This window comes from Lampris incognitus, chromosome 15 (assembly GCF_029633865.1).
Source record: "Lampris incognitus isolate fLamInc1 chromosome 15, fLamInc1.hap2, whole genome shotgun sequence".
NCBI lineage: Eukaryota > Metazoa > Chordata > Actinopteri > Lampriformes > Lampridae > Lampris > Lampris incognitus.
In genome coordinates this window covers 20,583,788-20,606,057 of record NC_079225.1, presented here as the reverse complement: position 1 = coordinate 20,606,057, position 22,270 = coordinate 20,583,788, and the positions used below count along the sequence as shown (strand labels likewise).

At 45.6% G+C, this 22,270-nt stretch overlaps 2 protein-coding genes across 2 annotated transcripts in view; both read left to right on the top strand.

The window, feature by feature from the left end:
* The window catches only part of afg1lb (AFG1 like ATPase b), a 44,503-nt gene extending 26,720 nt beyond the window's left edge, over positions 1–17,783 (top strand). The window contains exons 8-13 of the mRNA XM_056294832.1: positions 2,677–2,759; positions 3,773–3,843; positions 4,763–4,863; positions 10,338–10,478; positions 12,156–12,263; positions 17,565–17,783. Of these exons, the coding sequence (XP_056150807.1) occupies positions 2,677–2,759; positions 3,773–3,843; positions 4,763–4,863; positions 10,338–10,478; positions 12,156–12,263; positions 17,565–17,783 (723 nt within the window). The remainder of the gene's footprint in view (positions 1–2,676; positions 2,760–3,772; positions 3,844–4,762; positions 4,864–10,337; positions 10,479–12,155; positions 12,264–17,564) is intronic.
* An 892-nt stretch (positions 17,784–18,675) lies between these two features.
* foxo3b (forkhead box O3b) overlaps positions 18,676–22,270 on the top strand; it is a 30,919-nt gene continuing 27,324 nt past the window's right edge. Inside the window, exon 1 of the mRNA XM_056294157.1 lies at positions 18,676–18,732. Within this exon, the coding sequence (XP_056150132.1) occupies positions 18,676–18,732 (57 nt within the window). The remainder of the gene's footprint in view (positions 18,733–22,270) is intronic.

The following is a 22,270-nucleotide window of genomic DNA, read 5'->3' as shown; positions in this document are numbered from 1 at the left end:
TCTCCATCTCTTTTTCAGCCTTCCCACCCCGTGTTTCTTTGAGGCCCGGTGAATTCTCTGGGCCAAACAAAAAAAAAAAAGCATCAAATGTTTTCTGCTACCGGGTAATGAGGGAGTGGACCTCATCAAGGCCCAGTAGTCAGCTATCCTTGGCTTTTGTTGCAGCTCAATGGCACGGTGCTCTTTGAAAAACTCTAAAGCAACTTTTTGAGGAGTAATGGATAGAGAAAGATATGGTGCAGGCACTGGGAGTGGAGGAGGGGGGCGCTGTGGAAACGGGAGGGGGGGGGGCTGTTTTTATGCTAAACGGCTGTCCGGAGAGACCGAGGGGGGACGGCTCGGACAATGACTTGATCTAAGCTACATGTGTTTGGATGACTTTCTTTCAAAGGGAGGCTGTGATTCTCATGTCCGTCATCTTTTTTTCTGCGGGGCTGTGTGTGTGTGTGTGTTGCCGTGCACGAGAACCGCACACGAGTGCTGCTTTCAGTGCGGAAAGAAAACCTCGATCTCCGTGTATAAAGCAGTATTTTGAAGTGCATCGTGCGGGCCTTCGGATAGATGCACGGGGCAGGAAGTTGTGGCAGTTTGAGTGCCGTGCGAGCGGCGTTGAAATAAAGCATTACAAGCAGCTTTAGCGTGCAGACAGCTGCAGGAGATGCAGAGCCGAGCTGTGAAGGAGACGCACCACCGATCAGAGGCTGTGGCAGAGGCGGGGGCGGGATGTGTGTACGTGTGTGTGTGTGTGTGTGTGTGTGTGCAGCCTATGCGTGCATTTGAAATCTTGGAGGAGTGAGAACCTGACAATCCCCATCGAGATGAATAATCAAGTGATGACCCTCGAGGCCTCGGCGTCATCCGCTTATAAATAACCGATGGAATCATCTCTGATTGTGTTTTCTTTTCTCTTCGCCACTCTTATTTTCCCCTCGCGCTTCCTTGAAGGGATGCCTGGCGGGACCCATCAGCTGGCTATAGGTAGACACAAATCATAAAGGCTGATGCGGTGGTGGTGGGGTGTGTGTGTGTGTGGGGGGGGGGGTTGAAGATAGCTGAAGAGAAGCTGAACGTAGAGTCTGAGGTGCACTGATGGCGGTGACAAGTTCTCTCTTTTTCTTTTTCTTTTTTTTTGGAGGGACTATTTACCCATCGGCGACAGTGGCGAGGTCACGATGGGTTGATGAAATGACACCTCCCTTTTGTGCGTGGGGGAGAGAGTTTGCCAGGTTGTTATTAAGCTTGATTCAGCCAATTGGCTCAGAGTGGGAACCCTGTTTGTGCAAGCCAGCGCAGAAATAAGAAGTTGACAGCGGAGAAGAATGGCGTATTTCTGTGCCCTTGCTTTGTGGTGATGGCTAATTATCCCGCAGCTCAGGGAGGCCAGCGGCAGAAACTCACTGATTTCATCATTACTGCAGCTGTCACTGAACACAGTGCGGTGCAGCGGCGGCGGTGGTGTGGACGGGGTGATACGCAATATTCCTTTCTTTTCTCTGATGGAATGGCGGAGGTGATGATTATAGTTTGCGTCGTGCTCCCTGACATGAATCCTGTTGACATTTTACACTGTCTGGAAAAGTTTAAACTCCGCATCAAAAGTTCACCACACGGCTCGATGGGGCGGTAAGTATGTCAGCGTAACAAAATGCTGAGAGGTGGCCCAAACTCCCAGAGATATTACAAGTGCACTAAATTCAGTGTAAGCCTTAAAGCTGGGGGCGTCCGGGTGGCGTCTCTTCCGTTGCCTACCAACACGGGGATCGCCGCTTCAAATCCCCGTGTTACCTCCGGCTTGGTCGGGTGTCCCTACAGACACAGTTGGCCGTGTCTGTGGGTGGGAAGCCGGATGTGGGTATGTGTCCTGGTTGCTGCACTAGCGCCTCCTCTGGTCAGTTGGGGCGTCTGTTCGGGGGGGAAATAGCGTGATCCTCCCACGCGCTACATCCCCCTGGCGAAACTCCTCACTGTCAGGTGAAAAGAAGCGGCTGGCGACTCCACATGTATGGGGGGAGGCATGTGGTAGTCTGCAGCCCTCCCCGGATCGGCAGAGGGGCTGGAGCAGCGACCAGGGGGGAAGGAAAAAAAAAAGCCTTAAAGCTATTCAACCTCGCGTGCATCAGATGTCTGCTGGTACCCCTGTGACCCCCCCCCCACCCCACCCCACCCCGCCATGCTGTACACGTTTACTGATTTATCTGTTCATTAAATTATTCAGGTGTGCATATGGTATTCATGCAAAGACAGCTAACTATAGAACTGCACAAGGCAGGTTATTTAATCAAACAGTAAAAGGCAAAAAGAAGAAAGAAAAGAATTAAAAGTCACACCATCATTTATGGCTGTAAGAGTCATGTGAGAGTGCAGCAACGGACAGTCGCCAGGAAGACTTGGATGAGCGATGGATTTAGCAGGGGTGGCTCTACGACAGCATCTAATTCAGCAGTTTCGTGTTGTACATTATAAAGTGTGTCATAAAGACTAAAGCAGTTGTCTGTGGAGTCGTCCTAACAGATGTACAGGGCCTTCTGGTGTTTGTTATGTGGTGGTTTTTACACTTCACGCACTCCACCTCCCAGACAGCTTTCTCTGAAACAGAGCCACATACAGGATTTCAGAATACTGGTCTCCTGATAAGAGAGTGTGTGTGTGTGTGTGTGTGTGTGTGTGTGTGTGTAGGATTACTGCCAGACCATCTGCCTGGACTCTGGGACTGACTACAGGAGGCTCGACCAAACTGCAGCAGGGAAACTGTACTATCTGTAAGTTACAAACACACACACACTCACACACACACACACACACACGCACACACACACACGCATGTACGTGTACATACAAATATCCATATCCATAGCGTTCTGCTTTTCTTTCTGCAGGTCTGGTAAAAGGTGAACATGACCCCCACATCTGCAACAAACACAGGCACACTCAAACACACACACACACACACACACACACACACACACACACACACGACATAGACGCTACTGCTTGTGATCATGCACTCCGTTTCATTTTTTTCCCCCTTTAATAAGGTCAGGATAGAAAATGCAAACTGATGGAGGTGTAGCGAGACGGGGAGTGAGGTACATAAAGACCTACATTACCTTGAGAGGAGCCTGAAAAGAAGCAGTGGAATCAATAGAGCGCGTGAAAATGGCAGAGCTTTAAAAGCTAGTTTTCTTTTTCTTTTTTTTCATTTCTACTTTTTTGTGTGTACACATGATACACGTGCACTTGGCAGAGCATGCAAACACACACACACACAAGCACACACATGGGCATTGTGCATTGAACAACACTACCACTGCTCATTGCTGAGCTGGGGCTTTCAAGTGCTTGCGTCTTTTCAGTGTATGTAAATAGAGCACATCACACCCTTTTACCTGGAGTTAAAACACACACGTTCTCATAAACAGACGCACACAAACACACACACACACACACACACACACACACACACACTTCACAATCTCATTCTGACATGCATTCACAGGCTAATGCTTGTGTGTAGAGCCTAACATCCTGTTCTTTAGCGAGGGAGTGAAAAGCTAAGTACCCTCCTCCCTCGCTCCCATCGGTTGCGCCGTTTGATGTGGCCACTTCAAGCATTATTAATTTCATATTCTATTATCTTCCTGCTCTTCTCTCTCTCTCCCTCTCTCCCTCTCTCTCTCTCTCTCTCTCTCCCTCTCTCTCTCTCTCTCTCTCTCTCTCTCTCTCTGTGTGAAAACCCGACATCCACGCATGCACACGTGCACACTCTGTGCAGCACAAGTGAACCTGATGCAGAAGCCTTCGTGGATGTGCTGTTTGATGAGCTGGCGTTGAGACAAAAGAGTGGTATGGAAGTTAATTCACTATTCAGCATTACTGAATGGGGAAGGGGGGGTTGTGGTGGGCTCAGGAGAACCAGATTAGACTTTTGTGTTCTTGCAGAACATGGCTTACTGGTTACTGGCAATGACTGTCTCCTCTTTATGCCCGTCAGCCATAGAAAGTAATTCAATCTAGCTGTCCTATATCCTATATGATGACGTTCAACTGTCCAGAGTCGGGTGTCCGGGTAGCATAGCAGTCTATTCTCTTGCTAAACACGGGGCTCGCCGGTTCGAATCCCCGTGTTACCTCCGGCTTGGTCGGGCGTCCCTACAGACACAATTGGCCGTGTCTGTGGGTGGGAAGCCGGTTGTGGGTATGTGTCCTGGTCGTTGCACTAGTGCCTCCTCTGGTCAGTTGGGGCGCCTGTTCGGGAAGCAGGGAGAATGGGGGGAATAGCGTGATCCTCCCACGCGCTACGTCCCCCTGGTGAAACTCCTCACTGTCAGGTGAAAAGAAGCGGCTGGCGACCCAACATGTACCGCAGGAGGCATGTGGTAGTCTGCAGCCCTCCCGGGATCGGCAGAGGGGGTGGAGCAGTGACTGGGACGGCTCGGAAGAGTGGGGTAATTGGCGGGATACAATTGGGAAGAAAAAGGAGGAAAAAAATCAACAAAGAAAAAAAAAACTGTCCAAGATCACAACAGGCTAACAAACATGTTGATGTCATTTACGGGCGGTGATGAGTGCATACCTACCTGCTTAATGGGGTGTTGTTTCTCCCCGACCCCTCCCCACCCACCTCTGCCTTCATAAGGGAGGGGGGAAGAACCCAAGGGTGGGGGATGGAAGCATTAGGGGGAAAGGGGAATCGTTTTGTGGGAAAAAAAGTGCCAGAACGTGCTCTTTCATTTCTTGTTTGGTGTTTGTGTTCCCATCCTAGTCCCGGGGCCCAGGGTCCTGACAGTGCAGGGCAGAGAAGTGACCCTGGAGAAGACCTGTGGCTCCATCGCCTTTTGTACTTTTGAGGAGTTGTGTGGCAGAGTGAGTCTCTTTTTTTTCTATTCTTTTTTTTTGTTGCAATATTTATTTAATCAAAATTGAAGATGAATATTACAGGCATACGACCCCCCCCCTTTTTTTTCTCCCCAATTGTACCTGGCCAATCACCCTGCTCTCTGGGTCAGTCTTTCACATCACTATGGAGGGATTTTGATCCACTCTTCTTTGCAGAATTGCTGTAATTCAGCAACATTGGAGGGTTTTTGAGCATGAACTGCTCGTTTAAGGTCCTGCCACAGCATCTCGATGGGGTTCAGGTCAGGACTTTGACCAGGCCACTCCAGAACCTTCATTTTGTTTCTTTTGAGCCATTCTGAGGTGGACTTACGCTTGTGTTTTGGATCATTGTCCTGCTGCATAACCCAGTTAGGCTTCAGATCACAGACTGATGACCGGACCTTCTCCCTCAGAATATTCTGGTGGAGAGTCGAATTCATGGTTCCTTCAATGATGACAAGTCTTCCAGGCCCTGACGCAGCAAAGCATCCCCAAACCATCACACCACCACCACCATGTTTGACTGTTGGTATGATGTTCTCATTGTGAAATGCTGTGTTTGCTTTACGCCAGACATAACAGGACCCGTGTCTTCCAAAAAGTTCCACTTTTGACTCGTCTGTCCACATTATCCCAAAAGACTTGGGGTCATCAATGTGCTTCTTTACAAATGTGAGACGAGCACTAATGTTTCTCCGAGTTAGCAGTGGTATGTACCTTGCAACTCTCCCATGAAGTCCATTTTGTCCAGTCTCTTTCTTATTGTTGGCTCACAAACGATGACCTTGGGTGAGATTGGAGAGGCCTGCAGTTCTTTAGGTGTTCTCCTAGGTTTTTTGTGATTTCCTGGATGAGTCGTCGGTGCGACCTCAGCGGAATTTGCTGGCCACTCCTGGGAAGATTCACCACTGTTCAAGTTTTCTCTGTTTGGACACAATGGCTGTGGTTCACGGGAGTCCCAGAGCCTTAGAAAAGGCTTGATAACTCTTTCCAGACTGAAATATCTCAACTACTTTTTTTCTCATCTCTTCTGAAATTTATTTTGATGGCGGCAGAGTGTGCTGCTTATTGAGACCTTGTAGCCTACTTCACACTGATGGCAAGGTTATATACATATCGGAATCAGAATACTTTATTCATCCCCGAGGGAAAGTTGTGTGTGTGTGTGTGTGTGTGTGTGTGTGTGTGTGTGTGTGTGTGTGTGTGTGTGTGTGTGTATATACAGTGCATACGGAAAGTATTCACACCCCTTCACTTTCCCCACATTTTGTTATGTTGCAGCCTTATTCCAAAATGGATTAAATTCCTTTTTTTCTCATCAATCTACACGCAATACCCCATAATGACAAAGTGAAAAAGGTTTTGTAGAAATTTTTGCGAATTTATTAAAAATAAAAAAATGAGATATTGCATGTACATAAGTATTCACACCCTTTGCTATGACACTCAAAATTGAGCTCAGGTTCATCTTGTTTCCACTGACCATCCTTGAGATGTTTCTACATCTTGATTGGAGTCCACCTGTAGTAAATTCAATGGATTGGACATGATTTGGAAAGGCACACACCTGTCTATATAAGGTCCCACTGTTGACAGTGCATGTCAGAGCAGAAACCAAGCCATGAAGTCAAAGGAATTGTCTGTGGACCTCCGAGAAAGGATCGTATCGAGGCACAGATCTGGGGAAGGGTACAAAAAAATGTCTACAGCATTGAAGGTCCTGAAGAGCACAGGGGTCTCCATCATTTGTAAATGGAAGAAGTCTGGATCCACCAGGACTCTTCCTAGAGCTGGCCACCCAGCCAAACTGAGCAATCGGGGGAGAAGGGCCTTGGTTAGGGAGGTGACCAAGAACCCGATGGTCACTCTGACAGAGCTCCAGCGTTCCTCTGTCGAGATGGGAGAACCTTCCAGAAGGACAGCCATCTCTGCAGCACTCCACCAATCAGGCCTTTATGGTAGAGTGGCCAGACGGAAGCCTCTGCTCAGTAAAAGGCACATGACAGCCCGCTTGGAGTTTGCCAGAAAGCACCTAAAGGACTCTCAGACCATGAGAAATAAGATTCTCTGGTCTGATGAAACCAAGATTGAACTCTTTGGCCTGAATGCCAAACGTCACGTCTGGGGGAAACCAGGCACCTCTCATCACCTTGCTAATACCATCCCTACAGTGAAGCATGGTGGTGGCAGCATCATGCTGTGGGGATGTTTTTCAGCGGCATGAACTGGGAGACTAGTCAGGATTGAGGAAAAGATGAATGGAGCAAAGTACAGAGAGATCCTTGATGAAAACCTGCTCCAGAGCGCTTAGGACCTCAGACTGGGGCGAAGGTTTACCTTTCAACACGACAACGACCCTAAGCACACAGCCAAGACAACGAAGGAGTGGCTTCGGGACAAGTCTGTGAATGTCCTTGAGTGGCCCAGCCAGAGCCCAGATTTGAACCCCATTGAACATCTCTGGAAAGACCTGAAAATAGCTGTGCAGCGACGCTCCCCATCTAACCTTACAGAGCTCGAGAGGAACTGCAGAGAAGAATGGGAGAAATACCCCAAATATAGGTGTGCCAAGCTTGTAGCTTCATACCCAAGAATACTTGAGGCTGTAATCGCTGCCAAGGGTGTCTCAACCAAGTACTGAGTAAAGGGTGTGAATACTTATGTACATGCAACATTTCAGTTTTTTATTTTTAATAAATTTCTACAAAACCTTTTTCACTTTGTGATGATGGGGTATTGTATGTAGATTGATGAGAAAAAAAAAAGGAATTTCATCCATTTTGGAATAAGGCTGTAACATAACAAAATGTGGGGAAAGTGAAGGGGTGTGAATACTTTCCGGATGCACTGTATATATAGGCCCTGTGATGGCCTGGCGGCCTGTCCAGGATGTCTCCCCGTCTGCTGCCCAATGACTGCTGGAATAGGCTCCAGCATCCCCGCGACCCTGAGAGCAGGATAAGCAGTTCAGATAATGAATGGATGGATATATACACTCACCGGCCACTTTATTAGGCACACCTGTCCAACTGCTCGTTAACGCAAATTTCTGATCAGCCAATCACATGGCAGCAACTCAATGCATTTAGGCATGTAGACATGGTCAAGACGATCTGCTGCAGTTCAAACCGAGCATCAGAATGGGGAAGAAAGGTGATTTAAGTGACTTTGAACGTGGCATGGTTGTTGGTGCCAGACGGGCTGGTCTGAGTATTTCAGAAACTGCTGATCTACTGGGATTTTCACGCACAACCATCTCTAGGGTTTACAGAGAATGGGCCGAAAAAGAGAAAATATCCAGTGAGCAGCAGTTCTGTGGGCGAAAATGCCTTGTTGATGTCAGAGGTCAGAGGAGAATGGCCAGACTGGTTCGAGCTGATAGAAAGGCAACAGTAACTCAAATAACCACTCATTTCAACCGAGGTATGCAGAGCATCTCTGAACGCACAACACGTCGAACCTTGAGGCAGATGGGCTACAGCAGCAGAAGACCACACCGGGTGCCACTCCTGTCAACTAAGAACAGGAAACTGAGGCTACAGTTCGCACAGGCTCACCAAAATTGGACAATAGAAGATTGGAAAAACGTTGCCTGGTCTGATGAGTCTCGATTTCTGCTGCGACATTCGGATGGTAGGGTCAGAATTTGGCGTCAACAACATGAAAGCATGGATCCATCCTGCCTTGTATCGACGGTTCAGGCTGGTGGTGGTGGTGTAATGGTGTGGGGGATATTTTCTTGGCACACTTTGGGCCCCTTAGTACCAATTGAGCATCATGTCAACGCCACAGCCTACCTGAGTATTGTTGCTGACCATGTCCATCCCTTTATGACCACAGTGTTCCCATCTTCTGATGGCTACTTCCAGCAGGATAACACACCATGTCATAAAGCTCGAATCATCTCAGACTGGTTTCTTGAACATGACAATGAGTTCACTGTACTCAAATGGCCTCCACAGTCACCAGATCTCAATCCAATAGAGCACCTTTGGGATGTGGTGGACCGGGAGATTCGCATCATGGATGTACAGCCAACAAATCTGCAGCAACTGCGTGATGCTATCATGTAAATATGGACCAAACTCTCTGAGGAATGTTTCCAGTACCTTGTTGAATCTATGCCACGAAGGATTAAGGCAGTTCTGAAGGCAAAAGGGGGTCCAACCCGGTACTAGCAAGGTGTACCTAATAAAGTGGCCGGTGGGTGTATATAAATTAGTCATGTTTAGAGTCAACAGGGCTGGCAGTAATCAAGCCTGGATGTATCTGCTCTAATTGAATCCAGTGATCAATCATAATTATATTTGGTTAATTGGTTGACAGTTGGGTAACTAAGGGGGCAATTACTTTTTCACACAGGGTCAGTTGGTGTTGGATAAATGTTTTTCCTTAAATAAAATGATCTTTAAAAACTGAATTTTGTGTTTACTCGGGTTCTCTTTGTCTTATATTACATTTTATATAAGGATCTGAAACAATTCAGTGTGACAACTATGCAAAAGTAGAGGAAATCAGGAAACTACTTTTTCACGACACTGCACATATACGTACATGCATCCAAGCATCTAATCACATTCACTGATATATTTTCCTTCAGCCCTGCAGTTAGTATTCCTTCAGTGACCGCACAATTCATTTCCCCTGTCTCCTTTGTAAACAGTGGCAGACAAAGACTTGCACAAAACACGCACACACCCAAGCACACCGAATGAAAAGAGGTCACGCGTAAAGAATTTCCCTTGCTGTACTCGTCTCCTTATTTCCCATTTTTCCTCGTGTTCTTCATATTTTGCCATCCTGCTTGCATTATTTCTGTCTCACGTTGCCCTTCCCCTCCACTCTCCGCCTCTTATTCTTCAGCCACTTTTGCATCAGGGCTCCTTCAACTCAAGTCTGAGTTCTGCTCAATGTCAAAAGAGCTCCAGTCTATTGACAATTTGTTGCTCTACACAAATCATTGTGTCTATTGTTGCGGGACTGTAGCGGTGTGGGATCATACAGTGAAAAGAACTTTGCGACTTCTGTGTAGCTCTGATGGGCGTGTGTGTTGGCGCTCAGTTAAGTGTTTGCCTGTGATGTCCTTGGTCTGGCAGACAGTGGATGAGAACCAAGGACAAAACACTATGACATTTGCTTTTGTGGTTGTTATTTTTTGCACATCAAGTATGTGGAGTGAAATGTGTACATACTTTGTGTTAACACTTCATTATTTTGTGCGGCTCTTTTCTGTGTTTGCAAGTTTATGGCAATGATTTGTATGTGTTGCCCTGAGAAGACATGGAAACGGATGATCCGCTGTGGTGACTCCTAACAACAGCAGCCAAAAGTAGTAGTAGTAGTAGTAGTAGTAGTAGTTTTGCACGTATTGCCCCGAAGCTGTGTCTTCTGTGTACTGTTATGTGCTGCCTTTAGTCACGATCCCAGGTCAAGGTCAAGCCTTACTGATCTTGTTTCAGCCTCTGGGCGCCGGGGACTACCTTGAGATGGCGCGGGTCTTTGACACGGTGTTCATCCGCTACATTCCCATGCTGACGCTGACCCTCAAAGACCAGGCCAGACGTTTCATCACCCTCATGGACACCTTCTATGACCACAAGGTACTTTTGCAGGCTTGCCCAGTTATAGCCGGTACTTTTGTACCAACTAACGCGGTCTCAGTTCGGTCCAGTTAATCCATCCTCCTCTGTTACAAAGAGAAGCTGTGTTTTAACAGACAGAACATGGTTGGCATGGGGTAGTTAAGATATAGGGCCCTATTTTCATGCAGGTGCATGGCGACAAGTACAGCTTTGCACTGGTGAAGTGTTTTTTTTCCTGAGGCGCAGCGATGTTTCCTCCTCACAATGCGCCGGTGGTGTTATGATGACCTGCCGTATGCTGAAGTGGGAGGAGAGATGCAGTAGGACGTGTGTCATTGTCAGTACGGTGGCGCTCTACATTTTTTTTCGCTGACCACCACCCACCTGCTCGGACCAGGCCAAAGGTTCATGGGTTGGGTGATGCACTGTAACATGCCGAATTTATTCTTGCCTACTCAATATATACATATCATGTTGTTTGTGTATGTGTGTGTGTGTGTGTGTGTGTATATATATATACACACACACCTGACGTCCAGCTGATGATTGCTAATAGCATGAAAAATTGACTTCACTAACTGGATTTCATTTCTATATTTTTTTTCTTTTTTTAACCAGTTTTGCATTTTCTACTGATTTTGTTTTTGTCCTTTCAACTCACCCATCCATCCATTATCTGAACCGCTTATCCTGCCTCTCAGGGTCGCGGGGATGCTGGAGCCCTGAGAACAGGATAAGCGGTTCGGATAATGGATGGATGGATGGATCCCCACAACCCTGAGAGCAGGATGCAGGAGCCTATTCCAGCAGTCATTGGGCAGCAGGCAGGGAGACACCCTGGACAGGCTGCTAGGCCATCACAGGGCCGACACACACACACACACACACACCTAGGGACAATTTAGTACAGCCAATTCGCCTGACTTACATGTCTTTGGATTGTGGGAGGAAACCGGAGCCCCCGGAGGAAACCCACACAGACATGGGGAGAACATGCAAACTCCACAAAATGTACAAATCACAAACACACACTGTACCACATTTATAAACGTAATGCAAAACACGAGAGTGGGCATTCAACTTATAAACAGCATTAAAGGCATATTAAGTGTCTTCGGTTTAATTATTATTTTCATATAAACTATCAAATAACAATTAAGTTGTTTCTTACTTGTTGCAAAGAACATTTGGGGTGATCCAGAAAAGATTTGGGACTACAGGCCCTTCAGCCCAGGTGTCTGTACAATACAGGCATAGATTTCCTAATGGGTGGTTATCCAGCAGGATTGCATCTATCCACCTGCATTGATTGAAAGAAGGCAGGAGGTAGGCCTAGTTATCCTTGTGTGTTCAATGCTCATCAGACAGAGGATGGTTTTTCTGCCATAAAAACTCTTATTTGAGGATGGCCACGGCCGTACCAGAAGCTCCTCCTTCACACCGCTAGTGCACCTTGATTCAGGAAACTAGGGCCCTGTCATCTCAGAGGGACAAATTCCAGGAGTCATTTCAGACGGCTGATGTCTGGATTCATTGGTGTGATCAGGACTGCGACAAAACGAGAAAAATATATAACAAACCGAAATGACAGGACTGCAGGAATCCCCTTTATGAATAAACGGGGGTTGCAGATCCAAAATCTTGAAAAGCCCTAGCCCTTCACATTTCCCTCCTTCCTTTCCTTCCTCATCCCAGGTGAGGGTGGTCCTGCTGGCGGCGGCCCCTCTGGACCAGCTGTTTGTCCACTCTGGAGGAGAAGACATGAGGGACCGACAGCTGCTGGATGACCTCGGCCTCAGAGGGGTAAGCCCACTTGCAATGACCACGGTCATACTTTTCCATCTGCCATCTTTGTCGTGGATGAGGTTAGGAATGGGAGGGGGGGCATATACGGGGTATCCTCCCATTAGAGAGTGATATGAGCTGTTTCAACCTGAGAATCACAGGCCATCCAGTAATTTGAGGGGTTCAGCTATCGCTCCAGCAGTGTCAAGGCAAGTTTATTCATGTAGTGTGTTTCATGCACACAAAGGCAATTCAAAGTGTAGAGCACTTTGAAGGCACAAAAACATTAAAAACTCATATTTTACAGTCTGTTGACATGAAAGGGACACAAATATATGTAAAGGCCAGGGTGTCCAGGTAGCGTAGCGGTCTATTCCTTTGCCTGCCAACATGAGGATAGCCGGTTCGAAACCCCGTGTTACTTCCAGCTTGGTTGGCCGTCCCTGCATGCACAATTGGCCGTGTCTGCGGGTGGGAAGCCAGATGTGGGTATGTGTCCTGGTCACTGCACTAGCGCCTCCTCTGGTCAGTCAGTCGGTCGGGTTGCCTGTTCAGGGGGGAGAGGGAACTGGGGGGAATAGCATGATCCTCCCATGCGCTGCGTCCCCCTGGCGAAACTCTGCACTGTCAGGTGAAAAGAAGCAGCTGGCAACTCCACATGTATCAGAGGAGGCGTGTGGTAGTCTGCAGCCCTCCCTGGATCGGCAGAGGGGGTGGAGCAGCAACCAGGATGGCTCGGAAGAGTGGGATAATTGGCCAGATACGATTGGGGAGAAAAGGGGTGTGTGTGTGTGTGTGTGTGTGTGTATATACACTACCGTTCAAAAGTTTGGGATCACATTGAAATGTCCATATTTTTGAAGGAAAAGCACTGTACTGTTCAATGAAGATAACTTTAAACTAGTCTTAACTTTAAAGAAATACACTCTATACATTGCTAATGTGGTAAATGACTATTCTAGCTGCAAATGTCTGGTTTTTGGTGCAATATCTACATAGGTGTATAGAGGCCCATTTCAAGCAACTATCACTCCAGTGTTCTAATGGTACAATGTGTTTGCTCATTGGCTCAGAAGGCTAATTGATGATTAGAAAACCCTTGTGCAATCATGTTCACATATCTGAAAACAGTTTAGCTCGTTACAGAAGCTACAAAACTGACCTTCCTTTGAGCAGATTGAGTTTCTGGAGCATCACATTTGTGGGGTCAATTAAACGCTCAAAATGGCCAGAAAAAGAGAACTTTCATCTGAAACTCGACAGTCTATTCTTGTTCTTAGAAATGAAGGCTATTCCATGCGAGAAATTGCTAAGAAATTGAAGATTTCCTACACCGGTGTGTACTACTCCCTTCAGAGGACAGCACAAACAGGCTCTAACCAGAGTAGAAAAAGAAGTGGGAGGCCGCGTTGCACAACTGAGCAAGAAGATAAGTACATTAGAGTCTCTAGTTTGAGAAACAGACGCCTCACAGGTCCCCAACTGGCATCTTCATTAAATAGTACCCGCAAAACACCAGTGTCAACATCTACAGTGAACAGGCGGCTGCGGGATTCTGGGCTTCAGGGCAGAGTGGCAAAGAAAAAGCCATATCTGAGACTGACCAATAAAAGAAAAAGATTAAGATGGGCAAAAGAACACAGACATTGGACAGAGGAAGACTGGAAAAAAGTGTTGTGGACGGATGAATCCAAGTTTGAGGTGTTTGGATCACAAAGAAGAACGTTTGTGAGACGCAGAACAAATGAAAAGATGCTGGAAGAATGCCTGACGCCATCTGTTAAGCATGGTGGAGGTAATGTGATGGTCTGGGGTTGCTTTGGTGCTGGTAAGGTGGGAGATTTGTACAGGGTAAAAGGGATTCTGAATAAGGAAGGCTATCACTCCATTTTGCAACGCCATGCCATACCCAGTGGACAGCGCTTGATTGGAGCCAATTTCATCCTACAACAGGACAATGACCCTAAACACACCTCCAAATTGTGCAAGAACTATTTAGAGCAGAAGCAGGCAGCTGGTATTCTATCGGTAATGGAGTGGCCAGCGCAGTCACCAGATCTGAACCCCATTGAGCTATTGTGGGAGCAGCTTGACCGTATGGTACGCAAGAAGTGCCCATCCAACCAATCCAACTTGTGGGAGCTGCTTCTGGAAGCGTGGGGTGCAATTTCTCCAGATTACCTCAACAAATTAACAGCTAGAATGCCAAAGGTCTGCAATGCTGTAATTGCTGCAAATGGAGGATTCTTTGACGAAAGCAAAGTTTGATGTAAAAAAAATCTTATTTCAAATACAAATCATTATTTCTAACCTTGTCAATGTCTTGACTCTATTTTCTATTCATTTCACAACATATGGTGGTGAAGTGTGACTTTTCATGGAAAACACAAAATTGTTTGGGTGATCCCAAACTTTTGAACGGTAGTGTATATATATATATATAGTTGCTATGATAATATTCATATTATCATTTTATCATATATGTATTTAATATTACAATCTACTGATATATTTTCCTAATGTGTGTGTGAGTGGTGTTAGTGTGTGTGTGTTAGTTAGTGTAGATAGCGGGACCGAAAACTAAAGCACTTATGATCCTAATTCTTTTTGGAGGTGGTAGGTATTGTCTCAGAGAGTAAGGGAAAAATCCCAGAAAATTAAAATTATGCATAATTATGCATAAATATGCAAAATATGCATTTTTCTAAAAATGGCTAAACACCACTTTTCTCGGCATTTCAGATGATTCTGAGCATTTTTGATTTTTTCACCTAAAATTTTGTTCTGGGACCCCCCCCCTTAACCTGGAAAATATGACCCTCTCCCCCTTTAATGTTATTGTGTATGCAATGTCATGTATGTGAAATATACTTGGTGACCATCGTCTACTACTTGCCATTTAGCCCCTTTCCACCCCCACTTGAAGTGGGGTACCGCTACATTGTAGCGGGGTTCTTCTAGTATAATATATATTGCAGTAATATAAGACACAATATGATAATAGCAATATCTATATCTGTATATATCCATTTCTATATATAGATATACACTACCGTTCAAAAGTTTGGGATCACCCAAACAATTTTGTGTTTTCCATGAAAAGTCACACTTATTCACCACCATATGTTGTGAAATGAATAGAAAATAGAGTCAAGACATTGACAAGGTTAGAAATAATGATTTGTATTTGAAATAAGATTTTTTTTACATCAAACTTTGCTTTCGTCAAAGAATCCTCCATTTGCAGCAATTACAGCATTGCAGACCTTTGGCATTCTAGCTGTTAATTTGTTGAGGTAATCTGGAGAAATTGCACCCCACGCTTCCAGAAGCAGCTCCCACAAGTTGGATTGGTTGGATGGGCACTTCTTTGAGCAGATTGAGTTTCTGGAGCATCACATTTGTGGGGTCAATTAAACGCTCAAAATGGCCAGAAAAAGAGAACTTTCATCTGAAACTCGACAGTCTATTCTTGTTCTTAGAAATGAAGGCTATTCCATGCGAGAAATTGCTAAGAAATTGAAGATTTCCTACACCGGTGTGTACTACTCCCTTCAGAGGACAGCACAAACAGGCTCTAACCAGAGTAGAAAAAGAAGTGGGAGGCCGCGTTGCACAACTGAGCAAGAAGATAAGTACATTAGAGTCTCTAGTTTGAGAAACAGACGCCTCACAGGTCCCCAACTGGCATCTTCATTAAATAGTACCTGTTAGAGCCTGTTTGTGCTGTCCTCTGAAGGGAGTAGTACACACCGGTGTAGGAAATCTTCAATTTCTTAGCAATTTCTCGCATGGAATAGCCTTCATTTCTAAGAACAAGAATAGACTGTCGAGTTTCAGATGAAAGTTCTCTTTTTCTGGCCATTTTGAGCGTTTAATTGACCCCACAAATGTGATGCTCCAGAAACTCAATCTGCTCAAAGAAGTGCCCATCCAACCAATCCAACTTGTGGGAGCTGCTTCTGGAAGCGTGGGGTGCAATTTCTCCAGATTACCTCAACAAATTAACAGCTAGAATGCCAAAGGTCTGCAATGCTGTAATTGCTGCAAATGGAGGATTCTTTGACGAAAGCAAAGTTTGATGTAAAAAAAATCTTATTTCAAATACAAATCATTATTTCTAACCTTGTCAATGTCTTGACTCTATTTTCTATTCATTTCACAACATATGGTGGTGAATAAGTGTGACTTTTCATGGAAAACACGAAATTGTTTGGGTGATCCCAAACTTTTGAACGGTAGTGTATATAGATATAGTATATATCAATACTGATTTCTCCTGTATCAGGAAAAACACACACACACACACACATATATATATATATATATATATATATATAAAAAGGTCAAAATAATATACATAACAGGCAAAAAAAATAGAAGTTTAGAATTGGTTTACAGACTAAAATTTGTCCAAATCTACATAGGCTAATTAGCAACCTACAGTTGTTTTTCTATCACTTAGAATGACCTCCTTGTTTTCCTCTCCCCCTCCATGTCTAGCTATACAATCACTGTACCGCCATTGGACCTGTTGCACATGTAACGTGTACATACATGGTGGTAGTTAATCGTAATAACTAGTGCATGTGCACAGGATGAGTTTGTGTGTGCATCTGTCTACATGAGTGTGGCCATGTGTGGGCAGCCGCATCAAGTCAATATCGCTTCTGCATGGTTTGATTCAAAACAGCTGGCTAGGTGAGACTGCAATTCACATTAAACTGGGTCTTTTCTTGTCCAGTCGCCACTTTATGTACGTAGATTTTAATATTGTTCTAGAAAAGAAGAAAGCCACTTTATTTTGTCATTGTACAGTTGTTCGGTTACAATGAAATGTGTTCTCTGCATTTAACCAATCCTATCGTATAGGAGCAGTGGGCAGCTGCAGCGCCCACGGGCCAACTCCAGTTCTTCTTTCCATTGCCGTGCTCAGGGGCACAGACAGGAGTAGTAACCCTAACATGCATGTCTTTTTGATGGTGGGGGGAAACCGGAGCACCCGGAGGAAACCCACGCAGACACGGGGAGAACATGCAAACTCCACACAGAAAGGACCTGGGACGGCCTGGGTTTCGAACCCAGGACCTTCTTGCTGCGAGGCAACAGTGCTAACCACTGGACCACCATGTTGCCCACAAAATGTAGGCTAGCAGAAGATGGTTACAGTCCATCAACCTCTGGGTTACGGGCACAGCACGGTTCCGCTGCGATTTATGAAGAAATTGCAAAATGTTTGTTTTGAAAGAGATCAGATCCTTAACGGACTGATTTTAACGTGCATTGACCCCCAAATCTGTTGAACTGTGTCCTTCTTAGGAGGCCGGGGAGCGTCTGACTCTGTTCACAGCCGAAGAGGAGGTCTTTGCCTTCCAGAGGACCGTCTCCAGACTGATGGAGATGCAAACCGAAAGGTACTGGACTCAGGGAGACCGCAGCAACAGCAAGACACAGACCAACACACCTGAAGTCCATCCTGACAAGCATTCCCCTCCACATTCTGTGTTATTACAGCCTGAGTTTACAAATGGAAAATAAAAAAAGCCGACATATTTTGAGTTAATACTTATTTAAGCCCTTTGCCGTGACACTTCCCAAGTTGACGGTGAGGTCCATCCAAATTCCTCTGTATTTCTTTCAAATGTCTTTGTTTTGCTCCTGGTCCACCTGTGGCCGGTTGAAAAGACCGAATATGATGTAGAACAAGATTGTACCAGTGTATGTCAAAGTAGACAATTATTTATAAAGCACAACGAAGCCTTCATAGATTTGGAGACCGAATATTTGAAGAGGCATTGATCTGGTGAAAGGGATTAAATGATTTTCTGAAGTCCACAAGAGAATGCCTTCCTCCATTAGGAGGAATGGAGGGGGGAGGGGTCCATGTAGTAATACCTACAGGAGGACCAATAACCAAACTGAGCAACTGGATGAGAAAGACCTTGGTCAGGGAGGTGACCAAGAACCCAAGGACCACTCTGGCTGTGATGGAGATCTATTCAAGAGGGATAACAATCTGGCCAGCTCTTCACAAATTTGGTTTGCATGGTGGAGTGGCCAGGGAAGAAAATGGCACTTTTGAGAATCGGCATATGACAGCAACTGTGAAGCTTTCAAAAAAAGAAAAGAGAAAAAAAAGACTCAAGCATGAGGAATAGATAAGACCAAAGTTTTAAGCTTTTGGTCGTAGTGCAGAGCAGCTTGTCTGGTCGAACCCATTGCCCATCCGAGACCACCCTTACCATTAAATACAAATGGCCAATGAAGCCCAATGGGAATTCTGCTGCAGAGTCCCAGAAGCCTGAGATTAGGAGGATGACTTGAAATAAACACGGGGATGGCTACTGAACAAGAGCACATAAGCCTTTAAATGGTCTGACGGCTAGCCAAGGTTCTCAATCTCATCCCATGGAGTCAAATCCGGCAGGGCATGGTGCTAGGTGTCCGCACACGCTCCCCTCGCAACTTGACCCAGGAGGAGGAGGAGGTGAGCCAAACTGGTACAAAAATATGCCAAGGAGCCTGAGCGGCTGCACAGGAGCATCCCATCAGGTTAAATGCTTTACTAAGCATGTTACATGACTCAAGTTACACACCTGATTGAAGATGTCCCAACTATATTTCCACTCTGAATTTACATCAAGGCGGCTTAATAGTTACCAAGTCATGGTACACCCACACAATGCAAGATGGAACTCACACGCCACACAAAGCGGATGAGAGGAAGGAAGGTCCCATATCGGGGTCAAATGTGAGCGAAGCTAAAGCTTTGTGAGAGAAGCAAGCTAAATACTAGCTAGGGTTTCGGGACATGATAGGTCAGGACACTAGAGGGAATAAACATCCATTTCTGATTGGATCTAAGACAAAATTAATATCCACACGTGCTACGAAACGACTCAAAACGCCCCAGTATAATGTGGACACCTGTCGTCTGTTTGATCTGTCCCGGCACCGGCGTCATCAGAACGAGGCCTCCTCCTCCTTGCTGTTTCCGGCCATGTGTCCTTATGCTAGCGCCTCTGTGCCTCATGTCCGTCCGTGGTGTGCACCGGTCGTGGTACAGAATAGGTGAAGCCCTGAAACATCTGTTCGCCATCAGGCAGACACGTGGTCATCGTGAGGCGGCCATGGGTGTCCCTACCACAGTAGACCTCTACTGCCCTCATGTGGTTCAAAACGACAGCAACAAATAAAGGTGAATTTGACAGACAAGTTAGTTCAGAAAATAGTTTTGGGGACGACCCACTTACCTTCCTTATTTATTTTTGCTCTTGCTTACGATTTCCCCTTTGTTGATTCTGTTTTGATAATTGATAAATATCGTTGTTGTTGTTGTTGGTGTATTAAGATCTTCGTTTTACCAGAGATGGAGATAAGTAGCAATAGCTAGCCCAGATGTGTTTATGAAGTGGAGCAAAGCTGACATGTGTCAGTCAGTGCCACGTGCAGGGGGAAGAGGAACATTTACTCTCATTCAGCACATGTAAATTATAAATGTTTATCCTTAAGTTGTTTTACGGTGTGCATAGCACTTTGATTTAGTTTGTTTATTTGTTTGGTTTTTAGTTTTTGGTTTTTTTGAGCTGAAGCACACAATGTTGTTTGTTCTCTCGGTGTTAGACACTGAAAGTACTCTGAATGGTTCACCATTTCTAAGCTACTTACAGTTTGTTTCAGCGGTTCAGATTTGACTGCTGTGAAAGGGGAAAAGCTGACTGGGTTGGATCGGTGGTGTTGGTGTGAAACATGTACCCCTACCATGAGAGAGAGAGCCACCATTTGGAGTACACGCTCTTAAACGAATCAAGTCTAGTCAAATGTATTTGTATAGCCCCAAATCACAGTTAAGTCGCTCTACATTCTGTATGACAACCCCCCCCCCCCATCCTAAGACCCTCGATTCAGATGAGGGAAAAAACCCTTTGGGAAAAAAAACATGTCATGGAAATAACAGACGAATATTAAAACAATTTGTGGCAAATTCTGAAGAGATAATGAGAAAAGTTTAATTATGTCTTCGCAATAAGCTTTAATCAGGAAACGTTCCCCCGGTGTGACTGTAGGTGGCAGCAGAGGGTAAGTGATTTCTAAACTGTTTGTTATTGCGTCCAGTCAAGAGATGAGGTCATCCCAGTGCAGCACTCCGCCCGTCCAGGCCGGACCAGCCCAGCCCCTCTTTGTGAGACAGAGAGAGCCACAACAGGTACCAACACCTATGGTTGCAAACGATAACTATGTCCTTCTTTTTTTTTAAACAAGACCTCTGCCACTAAGTGTCCAAGCAGTCCAAGCAGCCACACAAGAAGGCCCCATATGCTGTGTGTGTGTGTGTGTGTGTGTGTGTGTGTGTGTGTGTGTGTGTGTGTGTGTGTGTGTGTGTGTGTGTGTGTGTGTGTGTGTGTGTGTGTGTGTGTGTTTATGCATGCTCAATAATCCAGGTAAGGAAATCCCAGAAAGTAGAAATAGTTCATCTGGACACAACGTTTATTGAGAGAAACGTCTCATCACTCATCTACAAGTGACCTCTTCAGTCTCAGCTGACTGCAGGTGTCCCCATCCTTATAATCAGTACAACGACCCAAACCAACGATCGGTTTCATATGCAAATTGCCGTGACCATTAACTAGAGTTACAATGGCCATGTGTACTATTCACATAGGATTTGGGAATGGTTGCAAAAATCACAGCATTGTAAGATGGTGACAGATGTACTCTTAGCCCCGCCTCACCCCCCTCAGTTCAGGGACGGTTGTGCCCTCTTCACACTGATGGCCTCTTTGACTCCCCCAGTCCCAATCCTGATTTTCCCCCAATCAATCAATAAACGCTGTGTACAGATGAACTAATTCACCTGTGCATACATCATGTCTGTCTGTAAATCGTATCGATTAAACACGTGTGTTACTGTTGTAGAAGCAACACTGCAGTCTATTCCACCATAACACTCCATTAAAAAAAAACCAATCGTGTCCTATTCCAAGGTCCCTAAGCCAGTCATCCTAACTGATGGTGCTGCAGACACGGAGGGGTGGTCACGTTGTCCCCATCCTCTCGAGCTCTTCTCTAAGAGGGAGAGCAGATCAGCCGAGGGGACCAAAAGGGACGGGAGGCTACAATTAATTTCTTTTAATCTTCCCTAACTAAAAATTCTTCACTTGTCTGAAATTCATTTGCATGGCAGGGATCCTGGGCTCGTCTGTTAGCTTGGCGTGTTGGCTGTGTCCTTTGCAGGACCGTTTTTATTCACTCTAATAGCACAGCTTTCATGCAGCTGTGGGACAAATGTGCTTTACAGTGAGTAGTCGTTTAAACATAACACATCACACATGCAATGGTATGATAGATTAAAAAAATGAACACAAATGCAATATTTAAATCTATTCTTTAAAAAAAATAAAAACAATTTAGTGTATTGGCGTTTACATGCATTCTGGATGAGAGCGAAAGCAAAAAACGCCCAGTGCCAAATGGGCGTTACAGTGCCCAGTAATAACATGCACTGGGCTGCACTGTTAATTTAGGGGACAGTTAACTGGATGGTTATGCCTTCCCCTAATTATGAAGTTACCCGGTCAGGGTCGCGGGCCACTGGATTATGTCTGCTTCACTCTGCATGGCTGTAAACGTGAAGGGAAATCACGCGCGTTCATGCGTACGTGCGCGGTGCACGTTTGCGCACACTGGGGGTCAGTTGTTAAGTTCTCTGCCTAAAGGTGCAACTGTATTGTTCATAAGGGGTGCGGATACCTGCAGTCAGCTGAGACTGAAGAGGTCGCTTGGTTGAGTGATGAAGCGTAGTATCCGCCAATAAACGTTGTGTCCGGATGAACTGATCCAACCTTTGATCACGAAGCCATATTAGCCCCAACTAGCACACGCCCTAAGTGCCCCATATTAGCCCCAACTAGCACACGCCCTACGTGTCTTCACTAAATCCAGTGGATTAAATTCAAATTTGCTTGGGATTGAGATTTCATAGAGGTACCTCGTTACTTAAAGCTTCCTATGTGTAATAAAAAAGG